The sequence below is a fragment of the Mesoplodon bidens genome (genome assembly GCF_964165515.1).
Source record: "Mesoplodon bidens genome assembly, chromosome: 10".
Taxonomy (NCBI): Eukaryota; Metazoa; Chordata; class Mammalia; order Artiodactyla; family Ziphiidae; genus Mesoplodon; species Mesoplodon bidens.
The window spans coordinates 51,651,931-51,671,852 of NC_138172.1; the positions used below are offsets into that span (position 1 = coordinate 51,651,931).

At 35.8% G+C, this 19,922-nt stretch overlaps 1 protein-coding gene across 4 annotated transcripts in view; it reads left to right on the plus strand.

Moving 5' to 3' along the window:
- CLASP2 (cytoplasmic linker associated protein 2) overlaps positions 1 to 19,922 on the plus strand; it is a 179,034-nt gene that overhangs the window by 14,535 nt on the left and 144,577 nt on the right. For all 4 annotated transcript variants that reach the window (XM_081247297.1, XM_081247299.1, XM_081247298.1 and 1 more), the window contains exons 2-7: positions 277 to 355; positions 6,198 to 6,301; positions 8,403 to 8,494; positions 9,703 to 9,778; positions 11,332 to 11,429; positions 17,529 to 17,599. In XM_081247297.1, coding sequence (XP_081103423.1) covers positions 277 to 355; positions 6,198 to 6,301; positions 8,403 to 8,494; positions 9,703 to 9,778; positions 11,332 to 11,429; positions 17,529 to 17,599 — 520 coding nt within the window. The remainder of the gene's footprint in view (positions 1 to 276; positions 356 to 6,197; positions 6,302 to 8,402; positions 8,495 to 9,702; positions 9,779 to 11,331; positions 11,430 to 17,528; positions 17,600 to 19,922) is intronic.

The window sequence follows — 19,922 nt, forward strand, 5'->3', positions numbered from 1 at the left end:
CTGTGTACCCTTCACCTAATTTACCTGTTACTAATATTTTGCCAAATATGCTATATCACTATCTTCTGCATTTGCATGTCATTATTATTATTATTATTATTGAACCATTTGAGAATAGGGTGCCTTACCCTCATGACTGTTCACCCTGAATATTTCAATCTCCTTATTTTTTTAAAAACTTGGTAATATATGAAGATCTTTATGTCAGCAGTTACTTACTGATATTAAAATATGCATCAGTAATTTGTATTCATTAAAATGTCTTTCCATCTGTAGGTGTCATTAATGGGACTGGAAATTTTAAGTGCCTTCGTGGACAGATTATCAACACGATTTAAGTCCTATGTAGCAATGGGTAAGTTAACTTTATTTAAAAATTATTGTAGGGTTTGACATACTTTTTTCTCATAATTTTTAACAGAATTAGTTCTTTGTAAATGCAAAAATGTAATTTTATACAACCCAGAGATCTGCTACTTAGCATTTTAATTTGCCGAACATAAAAGATTTTAAGCCTATTTAAGTAAATATGTTCCTTTTAAGACAAAAACAAACAAAGGCAAAAAACTTACCGAATATACTGCTAATAGATTTTTACTTTGTATTTTCAAATTTTTAACTTATCTTTTACTTTTTTGTAACATGTTAATAATTTATAATATAATTCGCAGCACCACTTTTCACTTATCTATGGTGAAGGACCAGTTTTTTCATTGCTAGTCTAATGCGGACCAGTATTTTATAAAATACAATACAAATAAATTACAGCAGAATGAAATGAAAAAAAATACAAGGCTCAGTTGTTTATTGGTAGATTCAACAAATGTATAATTTACTTTGGTCAGATTGTTTCCAAACCTTGTTGTAGAAAAACTCACGATTTCTTTACCACAGGTAGCTTGTAGACTGGTCCCGGGCTGCTGGCCATACTTTGAGCAGCACTTACTTACGGTGTGTTTGCAGTCCGGAACGATGTGCTAGTATAAAGCTCTTTGTATAGTAGTTAGATTGCAGAGTTGGCTTTGACTTATCCTTTAAACCTAAGTGACCTTTGTGTGTGTGCCTTTTGGAGTGCTTCAGTGAGTGGATTTGGTCCTATTATACAGAAATATATTTAAGGGTAACCTCAGGTGTTTGTGATTTCTTTTATGGATTAAGTTAATGGCTCAATGTATCATCACCCTTATTTTCAAATTATCTTTGGTCAGCTTCATGTTTGGTATGCCACTAAATTCTGCCAATTTCTTCTTTTACTTTTATGGTCTATCTATCCTTTCAGCAGAAGCATCTTAGTGACTTTCTCTATCTCTATTATTTCCTTTTTAATCAATACCTGGTTCCAATTCAATCTTTGTATGAATATCTTTTGAAGAGATGATTTTTAAGCTGTCAGTCTCCTGCTTAAAATCCTATGATAGATGTTAAAAACTGTGCTCTGCAAACATGTGTTACTTGCTTATGTATTATCTTAATGTATTTTGAGTCATTGTTAGTAAAAATTCATATTTGTAGCTTGTCTTGAAAAATTGGCCAATGTGGCAACCCTGCTCTTCCATTTCCATGTGTAAATAAAGGCAGAGGCTCTGTCGTAGCTTCCTTTTTGTTTGGGTCATGAGCTTTCCAATCCATAAGTCTCTCCCATCTCCTCTTGTTTCCTCATAACAGAGAATTTCAGTTACAATACACAGAGGTTGGAATAGGTCTGGTTCATTTTTGGCATTTCTGGTACCTCCCTGACTGTAGGCACCTCTGTTTGTCACCCCTGCCCTGTAGTAGCTCCCTATTATTAGTTGTTACAGACAACATTTTAGACTTGAGAGTAATTCTAGGTATCACGAATCTCACTTATTTTTCAGACACAAGGAGGGCCAGATGGGGTTTGATATACCTACTGACTGCTCATATTGAGGCAGTAGGAGTATTAGGACCAGAACCCTAGTTTGCTGCCTCCCAGGACTGTCCTATTTTCAAAACTTATTTCTGTTTTTTGTCCTTGGTGTTTCAGTTCTCTCAGCGTGTATGGCTCTTCAGCGTGTATGGCTCTTCTCCACCTCAGCAGCCTTATTTATTTGTGATTGTCAGTAAATACTCTCCACTGTTGTTAATCAGAAACTTGCTCACTCTTGTTAGTTCTGGCTTAGCTTGTTTATGCCGCTGCTGTGCTGTTATTATTTTTTTTTTGAAATCTTCTCTTCTCCAAGGTCCTTCCTTTCTGGGGTTTTTTTGGATTTTTTCTTTTTTTATGGCTGTGTTGTGTCTTCTTTGCTGTGTGCAGGCTTTCTCTAGTTGTGGCAAGTGGGGGCTACTCTTCGTTGCGGTGCGCTGGCTTCTCATTGCGGTGGCTTCTCTTGTTGCAGAACACAGGTTCTAGGCGCGTGGGCTCAGTAGTTGTGGCTCGTGGGCTCTAGGGCGCAGGCTCAGTAGTTGTGGCGCATGGGTTCAGTTGCTCCGCAGCATGTGGGATCTTCCCTAACCAGGGCTTGAACCCATGTCCCCTGCATTAGCAGGTGGATTCTCAACCACTGCGCCACCAGGGAAGCCCCCTTCCTTTCTGTTTTAACGATTTACTTCTGATTTCAGAATCTGGGAGCTTTGCAGATTAATCTCACCATATACTGAATTTTTTTTTACTTCATGATTCTTATACCCGTAAATATTAATAAATTACATTAAGTTGTTTTTGTTGGTTAGTGTTTTTTGTATGTTTCCCACATATCTACATATTCTCATATGTATAACTTTATCTTTTAATCTCCTCTTTCTGGTTATCCCTGTGCATTTACTGTTAGTCAATATTGTTTTCACTTTGAACCCTAAGTGTTCATTATTTTTCTTAGTGAAACCTGAACTTGTTACTACTTGAGAGTCAGTGTGATATAATAGGAAAATTTCATCCCAGTTTTGCTACCATTTATTGAATGCCCACTTTTTATCCATTTACTGGGCTTCTCTACTTTACATATATGAAAGATTATCCTCAAATAATTATTTCTAATTTGTATGACAGCTCTACAAGAGAGGCTACAGTATATCTGTGTGCTCTTAAAGAGATGTAGTACTAGACTAAGAATCCCAGAGTTAGCTTTCTTGTTTTACTCCGTCATAGATCTTAGCCAAACCATTTTAGGAGCCTTTGCGTAAAAGGAGGGAATTGAATTAAGTTATGCGCTGAAGGGTTTTTTTGATAATGTAACCTTAGATATATGTAACTTGATGTGGGTGATATTGTTTTCCTTTTGGTACACTTAGGTTATTAACTATCATTACAGATATTTTTTATCTTTTTACATTAAAAGTGAAGTTTTAGGAAAATTGAGGTTCATGTTCAGTTTTAGACAAAGTACCAAAAAAGTATGGACTCTTATTAATATAATTCTTTAATATATTTAAATTTTCTCTTGTGACTACATGTACTGTGGAAAAATTTAATGTTCAAACCAAAAAAAACAATACAATTTACATTTAACACTGATCACCAACCTTTTTTTTTTTTTTTTTTTTTTTGCCGCACCATGCAGCTTGAGGGATCTTAGTTCCCTGACCAGGGATTAAACCTGCGCCCTAGGCAGTGAAAGCATAGAGTCCTAACCACTGGACCACCAACCCTGGTTTTATGATTCCCCCAAGCCTGGTTTTATGACAACAGTAAAGGATTTCATATTTTACAAATCTTAAACAGATAGTTTTAATCCAAAATGGTTTTGTAGAAAGGGTATTAGAACAGTCAGGATGCCTGGTCATCAGCTTTGCATCTTGTACAATGGTTTGCATCTTGTACAATGCTAAGAGAATAAAATATGCTAACACCTATGCTTCAGACTTCTTCCGTGTTTTCACTGTCCAAATTCCAGTCTATGATAGATGTATTTGTTTGTTTAACAAGTTCTTTTTGAGAGTTTACAGAGTGAAAAGCTCTGTTTTGTATTCCCAGTAATTATTGATTGCATGTTCATTATCTACAGATCTTTAAGGAATAGTGCTAACTCTTCCGAATGGTTATTATGGGCTTGGCCACAGGTGCTTTTTACCAGTTTTACTTATTCTCTCACTAGCTGTGTGAGGTATAGACCTGGATCCCTCTTATTTTACAGACAAAGAAACTTTGAAGTTAGAGAAGTTTACTGTCTTGCGTAATTAAATAACCGGTAGAGCTAGAAATAAATCTTCTGTTTGACTCCAAGAGTTTATATGTTAAAAAGGAAAAAAATTATGAATTTTTTTGTTTAATTGAATAGCTGTAAATCTTAAGTTTATGTAGTGTGAGGTTTTTTGTTTTAGTTGTTTATGTTTTACAAATTTTAGTTTTTAAATTGAAGTGAGCCCCGTTTGGGCCAAAAAAAATTTTTTTTTTTTTCTGGCTGCGCCGCACGGCATGCGGGATCTGAGTTCCCCAACCAGGGATCGAACCCGTGCCCCCTGCAGTGGAAGCACGGAGTCTTAACCACTGGACCACCAGAGAAGTCCCTTTATTTTCTTTTGGAGTTAAACTCTACCTCTCAGGAATGAAGTGTCTATTTTTTTTTTCATTATTGTTATGTGGTTGTTAATACACACACACACACACACACACAACACCTCAGTCACAAATAAATGGAAGTAGTTATGACTGTAGCCTAACACTGTGTAGATTCCTTAAACCCTCATTTCACTACTTGCTACTTGTGTGACCTTGGTCAAAGTATTTAATCCCTCTGGGCCTTCTCTATCAAACGGGCCTACTCTGTTTCATAGGATTGTTATGAGGATTAAGTGAGATAATTCAGTGCTTAGTACATAATAATATCTAACATTTACTAGTGTTTAGTGTTGTCTTCTGTCTGTCAGAAGCTATCAGAATGAGTCCCACAATAGCCAATCCTGTAGATATAGGTGAATTTCTCTAGTGTTAACAATGCATCTAAGCAAAATGAGAAGGATTTATATTGTTTCAACTGACAGATACTTCAGTTGCCTCATGATTAGGCTTATGATTTTTATGATAAGGACTTTGTTTCTTACACAATCATTTCCTTGATTAAGCTTAGATTTTTGGATAATCTTTCCATTTTGTATGGTTGGCTTCTCACTCGAATCATTTTCTTCCAGAAGGATGTGTTCCTTCTTTCCTTAAATGTTGTTGGTTATTATATCAGTTCTGATTGTTATGTTATAGACAATGTTAACTTTGCAGCATACATTTGCATTACATTACATACACATTTAATTATATGTGTCTATAAATAAACTAGAGACACATTGAATGCTTACCCAGTGTCCTTCACTCTCTGAGTTGTTTACATATATTTCAGTAATCTTCTGAGGTGAGTACTGCTGCACATATTTATGGGTTGAGGAGATAAAGACAAAAAGATTAAATAGTTTGGTCACACACCTAGTAATACTACACTGAGTGGTAGTGGTAATTTAAGGGATTACAAAAAGATAATTTCGACTATGAGGTGTTTTTGCCCTATGGACTGACTTTAGAAACCATAACCTCAGTTCTAGCCCCCCTCCCGTTTCCTTCACTCCACACCCAATAGATGTTATTTCTTTGTGGTGCTTTGTTGATGTATAGTTACAGCAACCTGTTTCATGAAAACTCTCTTAAGAATGGACTCTAACCTGCCTTTCCTGCCTCCTTTCATGGAATAGTGTCAAAGTCTTGGACAGAGTAGAGAAAGACCTCAATCCCATGGACCCGTGCTTTATTTTTGTCATTTGAGTAATATGTTGTACATACAGAATAATACGTATCAAGCATGTACAATTTAAAGAATAACTATAAAACCAACACCTGCTTGTGCTCAGGTCAAAGAACTAGAGCTCTGCCAGTTCCTTATGTGCTCCCTCTGCATTTCCTGATGACACCTCCCACCCTCTACCAGAGATGACTGCTGTCATGACCTTTGGGATAATGGCTCCCTTGTTGGTCTGTAGAGCTTAACCGTCTATATGTATCTCTAAACAGAATAATATTAAGTTTTGCCTGTTCTTTGAACATTATTATTATAAGTGGATGTCATACTGTATGTATTCTTTTGAAACTTGCTTCTCATTTATTTTTGATTGTACTCATGAGTAAAGAACTTGAAACAATTTGCTTACCTCATAACTTTTCATTTATGGAAATAATTGATGTTTGTAATTTTGTAAAATACAGTGTATAATGGAGATGAATTATAAATATTTATTCTTTTCCCCCTTAATTTCTCTAGTTATTGTAGCTTTAATAGACAGAATGGGAGATGCCAAAGACAAGGTTCGAGATGAAGCTCAGACTCTGATACTGAAGTTAATGGATCAAGTAGCACCACCGATGGTAGGCCTACATTTTAGGATTCAGATTTTGCTAATTAATGATTAAATAACAGTAAAGATAGATGGTGATCACTGCAAGTCAGTAAAACCCCAGGGACATAAAAGCTAAAATTTTAAACAGTAAATTATTGCCAATGCTTTAAAGAAGTTGAAATTTAAGATAAAGTGTCAATATTTAACTTTTTGATTTTTTGCTTTCCTTTTTCTTATTTTTCTATTCTTTAATGCTTTTTCAAAAAGCTAACTCATAGATTTAAGTGATTTGACAATGTACTGATTATACTATTTGTTAGGATTTTCTGGTTTTTGCTACCTACAAATAATATAATGTTCAATGAGAAAGCTTATTTTGAGAACTACTGAATGTTATATGAATTTCTGCAACTCTTACTGAAACAAGGAGAAAATTTCTTATTTTAACAGGTGGTTACTAATTATATAAGGCATATATTAGATGACGGTGACCTGTGTTTTTTGAATATGGTAGAAAAAAATTGCCCTTACGGACATATTTTGAAAGAGGAGTAAAAATAAATTGACACGTAAACAGAGATTTAAAGAGTAGCTCATGTCGGGGGCTTCCCTGGTGGCTCAGTGGTTGAGAATCTGCCTGCCAAGGCAGGGGACACGGGTTCGAGCCCTGGTCCAAGAAGATCCCACATGCCGTGAAGCACCTAAGCCCATGCGCCACAACTACTGAGCTCATGTGCCACAACTACTGAGCCCATGTGCCACAACTACTGAAGCCCGCATGCCTAGAGCCCGTGCTCCGCAACAAGAGAAACCACTGCAATGAGAAGCCTGTGCACCATAACAAAGAGTAGCCCCCGCTCGCCACAACTAGAGAAAGCCCTTGTGCAGCAACGAAGACCCAATGAAGCCAAAAATAAATAAATAAATTTATTTAGAAAAAATAAAAGAGTAGCTCATGTTAAGTGGGAAAAAAACCAGAATTTATAAAATATAGTGATACTAAGTGTTATCATTTAAAATACAGTTTAAGAATTGTATTACATATGTTTTATAAAAAATCCAAATAGTAGTGAAAGTAAACTTACTCAGACTTTTTATACCATAGAGTATAAAGATAAATATATAATCCTTATAATTTGATGGGTATCCTTTGACACTTGCGTAGCAGTTCAAATTTTAACTTGTTTTTGACATGCTTTTATTATGAGTGCTGTAAAGAGCATCCTTGTACATGTGTCTTTGGACATAAATGTAATTATAGAACAGAGTTCTAGAGACAGTGTTGCTGGATCAGGTTATTCACATTTAAGACTTTTTTGGTAAACTTCCAAGTTACCCTCCACAAAGTTTGGCAGAGGGAAATAATATTAGTAGAACTGAATATAGAGTCCAGGGAGAATAGAGTCCAGGAGTAGGGGTTTGTGTGTATGTGTGAGAGTATGTGTGTATGTGTGTATGTACACATTAATTTAGTAAGTGGTAAGGGTGATGTTCCTTAAATGTGGAGAAAGGATTGATTGGGACAATTGGCTCTATGTTTAGAAAAACAAAGTTGAATTCCTTCTTATAACAAACCCATATAATTGTTTTAGATTGTTTGTATAGGTTTATGCATTTTCAAAAAAAAAAAGATAGTGGGTAGCAATAGAATGATTATGTTTCTGTATTTGGATCCAGTGTTAAAATGAAAAAACCCCTGAATTATAAAATGCTGAAAAAGCCTGTTTCATGTGACAGTCTGTACTAGTTGCTAGGCAACATTGGACCTTTTAAATGCTTACAATACTACTAGGCTTATAATGGTAACATTGTTATTGAAGCTTTCTAAAGTTTAGAAGAAATTATATGTCCTTGGAAATTTTAAGGTTTTTAAATGTTGGACACAGTTTTCCTGAGAATAATTGAAATCTAAAGTGAAAGGTATAAAATAAAAATTAAAAATGTGATTAAGATATTTAAAAATGGGTGAGAGCAGCATCAGTGCAAACTTGGCTTAGAAAAACTTGTAGAGAAATCTGTGGGAAAATTTAGCTGCCAATAAGGTTGGTAGTAAAGTTGGGAATAGATAAAAGGTTATAACATAAGTAATTTAATTTTTTGTTATACATGTTTACTTTTCTTTCAAATAGTACATTTGGGAACAGTTGGCTTCTGGTTTTAAGCACAAGAATTTTCGATCTCGAGAAGGCGTGTGTCTGTGTCTTATTGAAACATTAAACATGTAAGTTTTATGATTACTGGAGTATGTTTTTCATTTTTCTAAAAAAGAAAGCAAAATCCATTTCACAAAGCTCAAGGAAAGCTATGGAAATAAATTTTAAATAGTTATTAATTTATCTCTGGCACCAGAGTTTTTCTATTTGATAGCTTTATCTGTTAATTTTTTTGTATGTATGTTGTTATCTTTCATGTTGTTAATTTAAAATTATTAGTCATTGATAAGAAGAGTTTCTTTTTTTCTCTTTAGTATGTTAATAGTCGCCACCCAAATAGATGGTCATATAACAAATACGCTGATATAACTTAGGATCTACCTCTGTTCTGGACCCAGTTTGGAATTTTTTTAAACTCAGTGGTATTTCAACAATTGTAGCCATTTTCCCCAGCCCCCTTTTGCCAGTTGGCCCTAGGTTTTCTAGAGCAGTGCAGGTGGTTACCAAAATCACAGACTGAATAAGACTCCCCCAGGTAACCAGACAGTGAAGCTGACAGCAGTGTGCAGAGCTCTGACAGCATAGATGCCACAGAGCTCAGAACTCCAGCCTGAAGAAATTGTAAACTAGGGCTTTTGTTCTCTTTCTGGATGATTTTTTCAAGTTCTGTGCAACAAGATAGGTAATATATAGTAGCTTTCAACTTTTTTTGTAGTGTTACTTCCTTTTCTCTAACTATACCTTCATTTTATTTTCTTTTACTCCTCTATGGTCCTTTCTGCCATCTAGAGCTTGTAAGTGCATTCAGTCTGCACAACTTTCATGGTTTTTGGCTGTCTTGTCATTTGCTTTCAACCCATGACCTCATCAAAATATTAATAAGCATAAATAAAGATCTTTTAATTTACTTATTGTACTGGAATGCAAATTTGTTTGAGACCCAGAGTCTAAAAAAACAGTATTTTAATGCAAAAGCTCAAATTTTCTAAGTGATTGATAGGTGGCTAGGTTTAAGAGTGCCATCGGTTGAACATTTTGCTCTGTTGGATCATGTGTTGACAGTTTTCATTGTCAGTCATGATTATTCAATTTTACATATCTCACATTGTTTAGAATTAGGTTTTGCTTGTGTCTCATATCCTTTACGTTTTAATGATGTGTGCCCATGCTCTCCACCGTATTTGTCTTATCGAGACAGTTAAAAGTATAAGGATATTTTGTTTACTGTTTGATTAAAACCAAATTCTCTTTATTTTTTTTTTCAAATTATATTTAGTTTTGGGGCTCAGCCACTAGTCCTCAGCAAGTTGGTACCACATTTGTGTATCCTATTTGGAGATTCCAACAGTCAGGTAAAATTTTATCTACATTTAAGCACTGACTAATTTTTTAGCCACCTCTTGTTTTCTAATGCTCTTATTCCATTTTTAAAAAGAAGAGAGAGGGTGGAGGGGAGTGGTAAAATCAAGATTCCACTTCATTTTTTTCTCTTAATGTCTACCTCATTTAGTTTTTAAGAATACATTATATTCACAAACGTAGCTCAAGTTTGTTAGCTGTTTGGCTAGTATTAAGGATAGATGGGACTTAAAGGATAGTTCTTGAGTTTGAAAGATTGAGTAACAAAGAACCTGAATTTCCTTCTCTAGTCCTCCTATAAGCTAGTTGTGAGGGCAGATTGTCAGCTTCCTTTTCATTCCTGCATAACAACTTTTGCAACAGTCATAACCCTGTTTGTGCCAGTGGTATATCACTTGTTGGAAATTTCACTCCCTGAGCTTTAAATACTATAGGCATATTACAGGGGTGTGTTCCGGATCTTGTCCTTTGTGGTGGAGTTGAATCTTGGCTGTAACCCTTTTGGCACGGCTTGGGCATTTGGAATGACCCTGGGTATTTCCTTGCTTTTAGGCCCTAGCTCCTCCTCTAGAGGTTTGTAGAGAGTTCTACTGTCTCTTCATTTGCCCTTCGACAGTGAGCTATGCAGAGGAACTAAAAGCTGTCTTCCACATTCCTGTCTTTAGACCACATTTATTTTTTCTTTTAATTGTGGTAAAATATTCACAACATAAAATTTACCATTTCAGCCTTTCTTAAGTGTACAGTTCATTGGCAGTAAGTACGCTGACATTGTTGTGCAGCCATCACCACCACCCATCTCCAGAACTTTTTCATCTTCCCAAGCTGAAGCTCTCTACCCATTAAACAATAACTCCTCATTTCCCCCAGTCCTTCAGCTCTTGGTGGCCACGTTTTACTTTCTCTCCAAATGAATTTGACTACTTATAAACGTGGAACCATACAATATTTGTCCTTTTGTATCTGGCATATTTCACTTAGCATAATGTCTTCACGGTTCATCCATGTTGTAGCATGTGTCAGAATTTCCTTCCATTCTTGTTTAAGGCTGAATAATATACCATTGTATGTATATACCACATCTTGTTTATCCATTCATCCATGGATAGACATTTGGGTTGTTTCCACCTTTTGGCTATTGTGAATAATGATGCTGTGAACATTGGTATATAATTATCTGTTTGTGTTCAGGCCACATTCTTAAAAGGCACTTTTATTCTACATAAATATGTTAACCACGATAATGATTTCTAGTCATATAGTTATTATCAGTTCTTTATACAATATTATTACAAATAGAAGATTTTTTAAAAGCCACATTTATTTACATGTTTCTTAGATTTCTATAAAACTTTTACAAGGTTTCTCTAGAGGTTTCTTGGCAGGTCGTCTTGGTTTTTGTTAATGACCTGCCATAATCACCCAGGGGTTTAGAGGCATTAAAACCAACTTGGAGCTTCAAGTTGGTCTGAATTTAATGTTACCTTGAGGTGAAGTATTTTATTTTTTCTCATGTAAGTTTTTAAAGTTCTGAATTATTTGGCAGGTTAGAGATGCTGCAATACTGGCTGTGGTGGAGATTTATAGACATGTGGGAGAGAAAGTGAGAGTGGACCTTTATAAGAGAGGAATTCCCCTTGCTAGGTAAGTCTTGCTAAATTTATTTTTTTGCCAGTGGTTTTAAAGGTTTTAATTTCATGTGCTTATTTAAAATAGGTTCAATTTTCTGGAATGCTTTAATATTCAAAAGATATAAAAGGACATATAGGTTATTACTGTTTAAAAAATTCTTAAGATTCTGTACTGTTCTAGACAGGATAGTATAATGAACCTCATGTACCTATTATCCATCTTCAATAACTAACTCATGGACAGTTTTGTTTGTTACATCCTTACCTACTTACTCTTGTCCTGTATTATTTTCAAGCAAATCCAACTCATAACATTTCATCTGTAATTCAATATATTTCTTTTTATTTTATTTTAAAATTTTTTTTCTCTGAAATATAGTTGATTTACAGTGTTTCAGGATTACAGCAAAGTGATTTAGTTTATATGCATATATATACATATATATAATCTTTTTCAGATTCTGTGCCATTATAGGTTATTACAAGATATTGAATATAATTCCCTGTGCTATACAGTAGGTCCTTTTTGTTATTCAATATATTTCTAAAGGGAAAAAGTTTTTTTTTTCCCAATCACAACCACAGTGCAATCATCACACCTTACATTTTTTTGCAAATAATTCTGTAATCCAAATATCCAGTTAGGGTTCAAATTTTCATAAATGTCATACTGTTTTATAAATGTTGTATGTATATATTTTAACAGTTTATTTGAATCAGTGTACAAATAAAGTCCAACAATTAGTTGATATGTATTACAAGCCTGTTTAAATCTTTGTGTACCCCCAAATACTTTTTTCCTTGTGTTTTATTTATTGAATAAGTTGGGTGGTTTACCCTGAAAGGTTTCCCATATCCTGGATATTACTAATTCTTTTCCTGTGGTGTGGTTTAATGTGTTCTTCTGTCTTTATATCCTGTAAGTTGGTAGTTGGATCTATAGGCTTGATCAGATTTTCAGTGGGGGGTGGCAGGAGGAGCAAGACTACTTCATAGGTGGTGGTGTGTTCTGTTTACATAAGTCTCTTCAGATCTGGCTGCCTCTCTTACCACGTAGATTATTTCCAGTATGAATTATTTTTTAGGTAATAAGGTCGTCTAAAAAATATGCATTTTGTTTACTTATTTATTCATTGGCTTTCTACTTCCAGGGTTAACAAGAATTTTATTTGAATAAATTCTGTATCATTTTATGAAAGAAATGGTATTAATGTATATTGATATATTTTGTGTGAGTGTATGTATATATGTTACATTATATATTTTTAAATTTATATTGAGATTATGTTTTTTTAAGTATTTAGAATTTTTATTCAATTTTGACATTCATACAGAATAGTGCATAAATTGTAAGTATGCAGCTCTGTAAGTTATCACAAAGTGAATACACACACGTATCTCCCACACAGGTGAAGAAGTAGAACATTACAACATTCCAGAATCCTCCCCAAATCTTTCTTAATCCTTGTCTTTTCTCTCCTTCCCAGAAGTAATCATAATCCTGACTCTATCACCATACATTAGTTTTGCCTCTGCTTGAATTTTATATAAATGGAATCATATAGTGTATACTTTTTGTGTCTTGCTTCTTTCAGTTAACATTATCTCTTTAAGATTCATTTGGGTTGTCGGATCCAGCTATAGTTGTTCATTTTCATTGCCTTATAGTTCTCCTTTGTATGAGTAGGTCATACTTTATGAATCCATACTGTTGACGGACTTCTGAGTTGTTTTCATTTTGTAGCATTTATGAATTAATGTTGTTAGAAACATTCTTATGCATGCCTTTTGGTATACTTATGTATTTGTTCTCTTGGAATATATTTGAATGGAATTGCTGGGCCATAGGGTATGTTTACCTTTAGTTGATATTCACAGACAGTTTTCCAGAGTGTTTGGAATATTGGATGATTTCATTTATATGAAATGGCCAGATATGGCAAATCTATAGAAAGGAAGTTAGATTAATGGTTGTGTAGGACTGAGGAAATTGGGAGGAATGGGGAGTGACTGCTAATGAGTACAGGGTTGTTTTTTGGGACAATGATGACATTCTGAAATTGATTGTGTACATCTCTGGCTTTATATTAAAAACCATTGAATTGTGCACTTTAAAGGGGTGAATTATATGGTATGAGTTTTATCTCAATAATTGGCTGTTATAAAAAAAGATAAATTCTGAGATACCTAATTAACTCTTTCATATTGTACTTGTAATTTATTATTATGACTCTAAACTTAAATATGGACTTTGGATAAAGTTGCTTTTCCAATTTTATCCTAGTGCTTTACTGTTCTCTATCCTTATCCTGAATCAGAACCTTCCAGGGCTTTACAGGCCTCTATTGTTTGGCCTCCTAAGTTGTGTTTTGGATATTCCAGCCTCTGTTGTATTTGCCTTCTGTTGAATTTCCTAAATTCTTTTTCTTCCTGAATTACTTAAAAGATCCCAGTCTCTTTTTTCTTCTCTTACATTGTTCCTTTCTCCCTTTTCCATCAGATTATATGTGTAATGATCCTCCATTATGAATAAGCTTGTTTTTCTGAATAGCTGTATTATTATTTTATAATAGCTTTTGATTTCTTTTTCCTTTCTTTTTCCCTGTTACTGTTATATTTGCCTGATCTTTCAGTTGACCCCTCTTCCCATTAAAGCTGCCTGTATCTGCATTCCTTGCTGTATATTTTATCTGTCCCACCTCAATTCTTTACCAACCCTCTTTTCTCCAGAGCTTCCAGCCCTGAGTTTCTTACTCCCTTTTTGCTACTGAATAGCTGGGTGTTAATTTCATGCTTCTTAACATCTTGTTCTGCCTTTTTCCCAGAGAGCTTTGCTAAATCCTCTCCTTTCTGTTTCTGGGCTGTCTGGTCTTCATGCTAAAGTCCCATCTTCCAATTCCAGTTTTCTCTCCCCTGTCTCATCTTGTCCATCTTGTCTCTGGGCAGCCTGTCTAGTGTCTGCTCAATTCTCTGGAAGGTAACTACTTTGTAGGATGAAGGGACCTGTGTCTTTTGACTAAAGTGCTTTCAGATGTGTGAATATTTGTTGAATTTAATGGGGGTAAGAGCTGAGGTTAAGGTTTAGAAATCCCATTATAATGAATTTCTAGAAGGTTTTCAACTAAAAAAAAATTTTTTTAGACCAAACAGTATTTTCATCCTCTATTTACAAGTAAAAAATGACAGGATGTGGACCAAGGCTTAGTTAGGTTCCAGAAGTGAAATCATGACAGAACCATTGATGTGAGAAAAACATTTGGCAATTAAAGACTGAACCCAAATCTCTAAGTCATAATTTAAGAATCATAGTGGGACTTACCTGGTGGCACAGTGGTTAAGAATCCGCCTGCCACTGCAGGGGACACAGGTTCGAGCCCTGGTCCAGGAAGATCCCACATGCCACGGAGCAACAAATCCCGTGTGCCACAACTACTGAGCCTGCGCTCTAGAGCCCACGTGCCACAACTGCTGAAGCCTGCACGCCTAGAGCCCATGCTCCACAACAAGGGAAGCCACTGCAATGAGAAGCCTGTGCACCGCAACGAAGAGTAGCCCCAGCTTGCCGCAACTAGAGAAAGCCCGCGTGCAGCAACAAAGACCTAATGCAGCCATAAATAAATAAATAAATTTAAGAAAAACGAATAAATCATAGCATGATATAATATTGGAAAGTAAAAATTAGTGCTGTCAGCATGATCCCATGATCATGGTCTGAAAAGAATTTATATATAAATATAAAACATCGGAAAGCATGCAGTTAAATAAGTTCTCTGGATGATGGGATTGTGGCTTTTTTCTTTGTTCCTATTTATATTTCCTAGTTTTCTTCGATAATGAGTATACATTGCTTTTGTAATAAGAAACACTTTTTTTAAAAAAGTGATAGTAGAAGTGTATTATTCTGAATATAAAATCAGAAGTGCTAATAGAATTGCTGTTGAATTAAAATAGGTTAACAGGAAAAACACAGATTATCAGTCATATCAGCATCACTTTAATTTCTGACATATTTCATTGTTTTTATATTTGCCTTAAGTTTCCTTAGCATGATTTTTTTTTTTTTTTTTTTTTTGCGGTACGTGGGCCTCTCACTGTTGTGGCCTCTCCCGTTGCGGAGCACAGGCTCCGGACGCGCAGGCTCAGCGGCCATGGCTCACGGGCCTAGCCGCTCCGCAGTATGTGGGATCTTCCCGGACCGGGGCACGAACCCGTGTCCCCTGCGTCGGCAGGCGGACTCTCAACCACTGCGCCACCAGAGAAGCCCTCCTTAGCATGATTTTTATGTACTTTTTAAAAATGTCTTGGTTACTGAGTAGATTCATTATAAGGTTAGAACTAAAGTATTGGGTTGGCCAAAAAGTGCCTTCGGTTTTTAAGTAAAAATAAAAGACACATTTTTCATTTTCACCAAGAACTTTATTGAACAGCGTACTCACCCTTTTGTTCCACTACCTTCTGCCATTTTTCAGGCAACTTCATAATTCCGTCTTGCCAAAACTTTTTATCTTTTTGAGCAAAGAACTGTTCCAGGTGCCTTTTACAGTCTTCCAGGGAGTGGAAATTTTTTCCATTAAGAGAATTTTGTAAAGACCTAAATAAATGGAAATCCAAAGGTGCAATGTCTGGTGAATACAGCAGATGAATCAGAACTTCCCAGCCAAGCTTTAACAGTTTTTGCCTGGTCATCAAAGAAACATGCGGTCTCGTGTTATCCTGATGGAAGATCATGGGTTTTCTTTTGTCGCTTTTCGTCGAGTGCTGCTTTCAGTTGGTCTAATTGGGAGCAGTACTTGTTGGAATTAATCGTTTGGTTTTCTGGAAGGAGCTCATAATAGAAGACTCCCTTCCAGTCCCACCATATACACAGCATCACCTTCTTTGGATGAAGACCGGCCTTTGGTGTGGTTGGTGGTGGTTCATTTTACTTGTCCACAATCTCTTCCATTCCACATTATTGTACAGTATCCACTTGCCATCGCCCATCACAATTTGTTTTAAAAATGCAACGTTTTCATTACGTTTAAATAGAGAATCGCATGCAGAAATACGGTCAAGAAGGTTTTTTCGCTTAACTCATGTGAAACGCAGACATCAAAGTGATTTACGTAATCATACTGGTACAAATGATTTTCAGTGCCTGATTTGGATATTTTCAGTATGTCGGCTATCTCCTGTGTTGAGAACAATGTTGATTGGTCTCAATTAATGTCTCGATTTGATCGCTGTCAACTTCAACTGGTCTGCCTGACCGTGGAGCATAGTTCAGCAAGAAATCTCCCGCATGAAACTTCACAAACCACTTTTGACACGTTCCATCAGTCACAGCACCTTCTCTGTACACTGCCCAAATCTTTTTTTTTTGCATTTCGGTTGCGTTTTTACCTTTCTTGAAATAATAAAGCATAATATGCCAAAAATGTTGCTTTTCTTTCTTCCATCTTCAATGTTAAAATGGCTACACAAAAATTCACCAATTTTGATGTCTTTTTTTAAATGCACTCTGGTATGACAGCTGTCACATACAGTCTAACAAAATTGTTTCAAATGAAGTTAAAGACAACTGAGTGCTACTAGAGCCATCGTATGGAAAAAACCAAATGAACTTTTTGGCCAACCCAATATTTTTGATGGGTTTGGGGAAATAATTTTATGATGAAAGTATGAAACTGCTTTGTGTGATAGTTATCTTTTTTTAAAAATTGAGGTATAGTTGGTGGTACAATATTATATAAGTTTCGGGGGTACAACATAGTGATTCACAATTTTTAAAGGTTATATTCCATTTATGGTTATTATAAAATATTGTCTATATTCCCTGTGTTGTACTATATATCCCTGTAGCTTATTTATTTTATACATCGTAAACCCCTACCCTTGAAGGTTACCTTTTCACAAATATACCTGTGAGTGTGTAGAGTGCTACCTGTATTTGACTGCTTTGCTCTACTGAAGAGATGCATTTTGTGTCTGCTTTCAGTGAGTTAATTGTAAAAGAGAGTCGTGTAGAGCTAACTGAATCCTTGGAATTTTTTTTTCTCAGGGAGATGGTGAAGGAAATTGTTTCTAATTAAAACTGTATGTAAAACAAATAAAATTTATTCTTTATTCCCAGATTAGAAATGATACTTGGCAAATTTGATGAAGTGCAAAATTCAAGTGGTATGATTTTGAATGCCTGCAAAGGTAAGAATAATTAAGTTATTCCAGTTCTCAAACATTTCTAAGATTATTTAGCAAAGTTTTAGACTCTAAAATATGTCTTCAAGTCAACTATTATATCACTGATTCAGCAGATTTGACTTTGTGGCTTAAAACTTGTTTAGGATAACAAAGTCTTTACATCCTGCTGATCATTACCTATCCTCTGATTCTTTTGGAGTAAGTGAAAATTTAATAATGGGTTAATTGTGTAAAGTGATACTGTTCTTTTGCCTTATATTTGGTATCTTCTGAGTTGAAGATATGATGACCCTCTTGCCTTCTATGTTCCGTGCACAAAATGTGTTTTTTACTCCCAGAGTAATTGTGGTTTTTAAAATTAATTAATTAATTACTTTATTTATTTATTATTATTTTTTTTTTTGCGGTACACGGGCCTCTCACTGTTGTGGCCTCTCCCGTTGCGGAGCACAGGCTCCGGACACACAGGCTCAGCGGCCATGGCTCACGGGCCCAGCCGCTCCGCGGCATGTGGGATCTTCCCAGACCGGGGCACAAACCCGTGTCCCCTGCATCGGCAGGCAGACTCTCAACCACTGTGCCACCAGGGAAGCCCAATTTATTTTTTTAATTGAAGTGTAGTTGATTTACAGTGTTGCGTTAATTTCTGCTGTATAGCACAGTGACTCAGTATATACATATATGCTTTTTTTTTTTTTTTTGGCTGCGTTGGGTCTTTGTTGCTGCACACAGGCTTTCTCTAATTGTGTTGAGCGGGGGCTACTCTTCACTGTGGTGCACAGGCTTCTTATTGCGGTGGCTTCTCTTGTTGCGGAGCACAGGCTCTAGGCGCGCGGGCTTCAGTAGTTGTGGCACGTGAGCTCAGTAGTTGTGGCTCACGGGCTTTAGAGCACAGGCTCAGTAGTTGTGGTGCACGGGCTTAGTTGCTCCGCGGCATGTGGGATCTTCTCAGACCACGGCTCGAACCCGTGTCCCCTGCATTGGCAGGCAGATTCTTAACCACTGAGCCACCAGGGAAGTCCTCTTCATTCTTTTTTATTTTCTTTTCCATGATGGTTTATCCCAGGATATTGAATATCGTTCCCTGTGCTATACAGTAGGACCTTGTTGTTTATTCATTCTGTATATAATAGTTTTCATCTACTAACCCCAAATTCCCAATCCATCCCTTCCCCACCTCCCCTCCCCCTTTGTAACCACAAGTCTATTCTCTCTGTCTGTGAGTCTGTTTCTGTTTCATAGATAGGTTCATTTGTGCCGTATTTTAGATTCCACATATAAGTGATATTATATGGTATTTGTCTTTCTCTTTCTGACTTCACTTAGTATGATAATCTATAGTTGCATCCATGTTGCTGCAAATGGCATTATTTCGTTCTTTTTTATGGCTGAGTAGTATTCCATTGTATATATGTACCACATCTTCTTTATCCATTCACCTGTCAATGGACATTCAGGTTGTTTTCATTGTAGACTTTTTAATGATGGCCATTTTGACTGTTGTGAGGTGGTACCTCATTGTAGTTTTGATTTGCATTTCTCTAATAATTAGTGACGTTGAGCATCTTTTCATGTGCCTCATGGCCATCTGTATTGTGTGTCTTCTTTAGAGAAATATCTGTTTAGGTCTTCTGCCCATTTTTCGATTGGGTTGTTTTTTTTGTTTTTGTTGAGTTGTATGAGCTGTTTGTATATTTTGGAAATTAAGCCCTTGTTGGTTGCATCATTTGCAATTATTTTCTCCCATTCCATATGGTGTCTTTTTCTGTGTGTGTGTGTGTGTGTGTGTGTGTTTTTAATGGTTTCCTTTGCTGTGCCAAAGCTTGTAAGTTTGATTAGGTCCCATTTGTTTATTTTTGTTTTTATTTCTATTGCCTTGGGAGACTGACCTAAGAAAACATTGGTATGATTTATGTCAGAGAATATTTTGCCTATGATCCCACAGTAGTTGTTTTAGTTAGATGCTTTTAGTAGAAATTGTAGGGTTGATTACTCTGTTACACCTATGTGTAGGGTATCAGTGATCATACTAGTGAAGAGACACAGTCATAGGAACTCTACCAGTGTAATCATTTTTGGCTTCTTAATTAGAATGAGACCAAATTGGAAATCAAGGAGGTTTTGAGTTGGTATCTGGCATTTATTTGATTTTGTGGTTGCTCTTCTTTTTGTAAGGTTGCTAAATTGTGTTTGGTCTTATTGGGTAGCATTTACCTTCAATCCTTAAGTATTAATTAACCATACATGTGAAGAATATATTCTATTTCCAAAGATAGTATAGGTGGTTTTTCTACCTGGGAAAGTAGGTTCATATTAAAGATAGTAT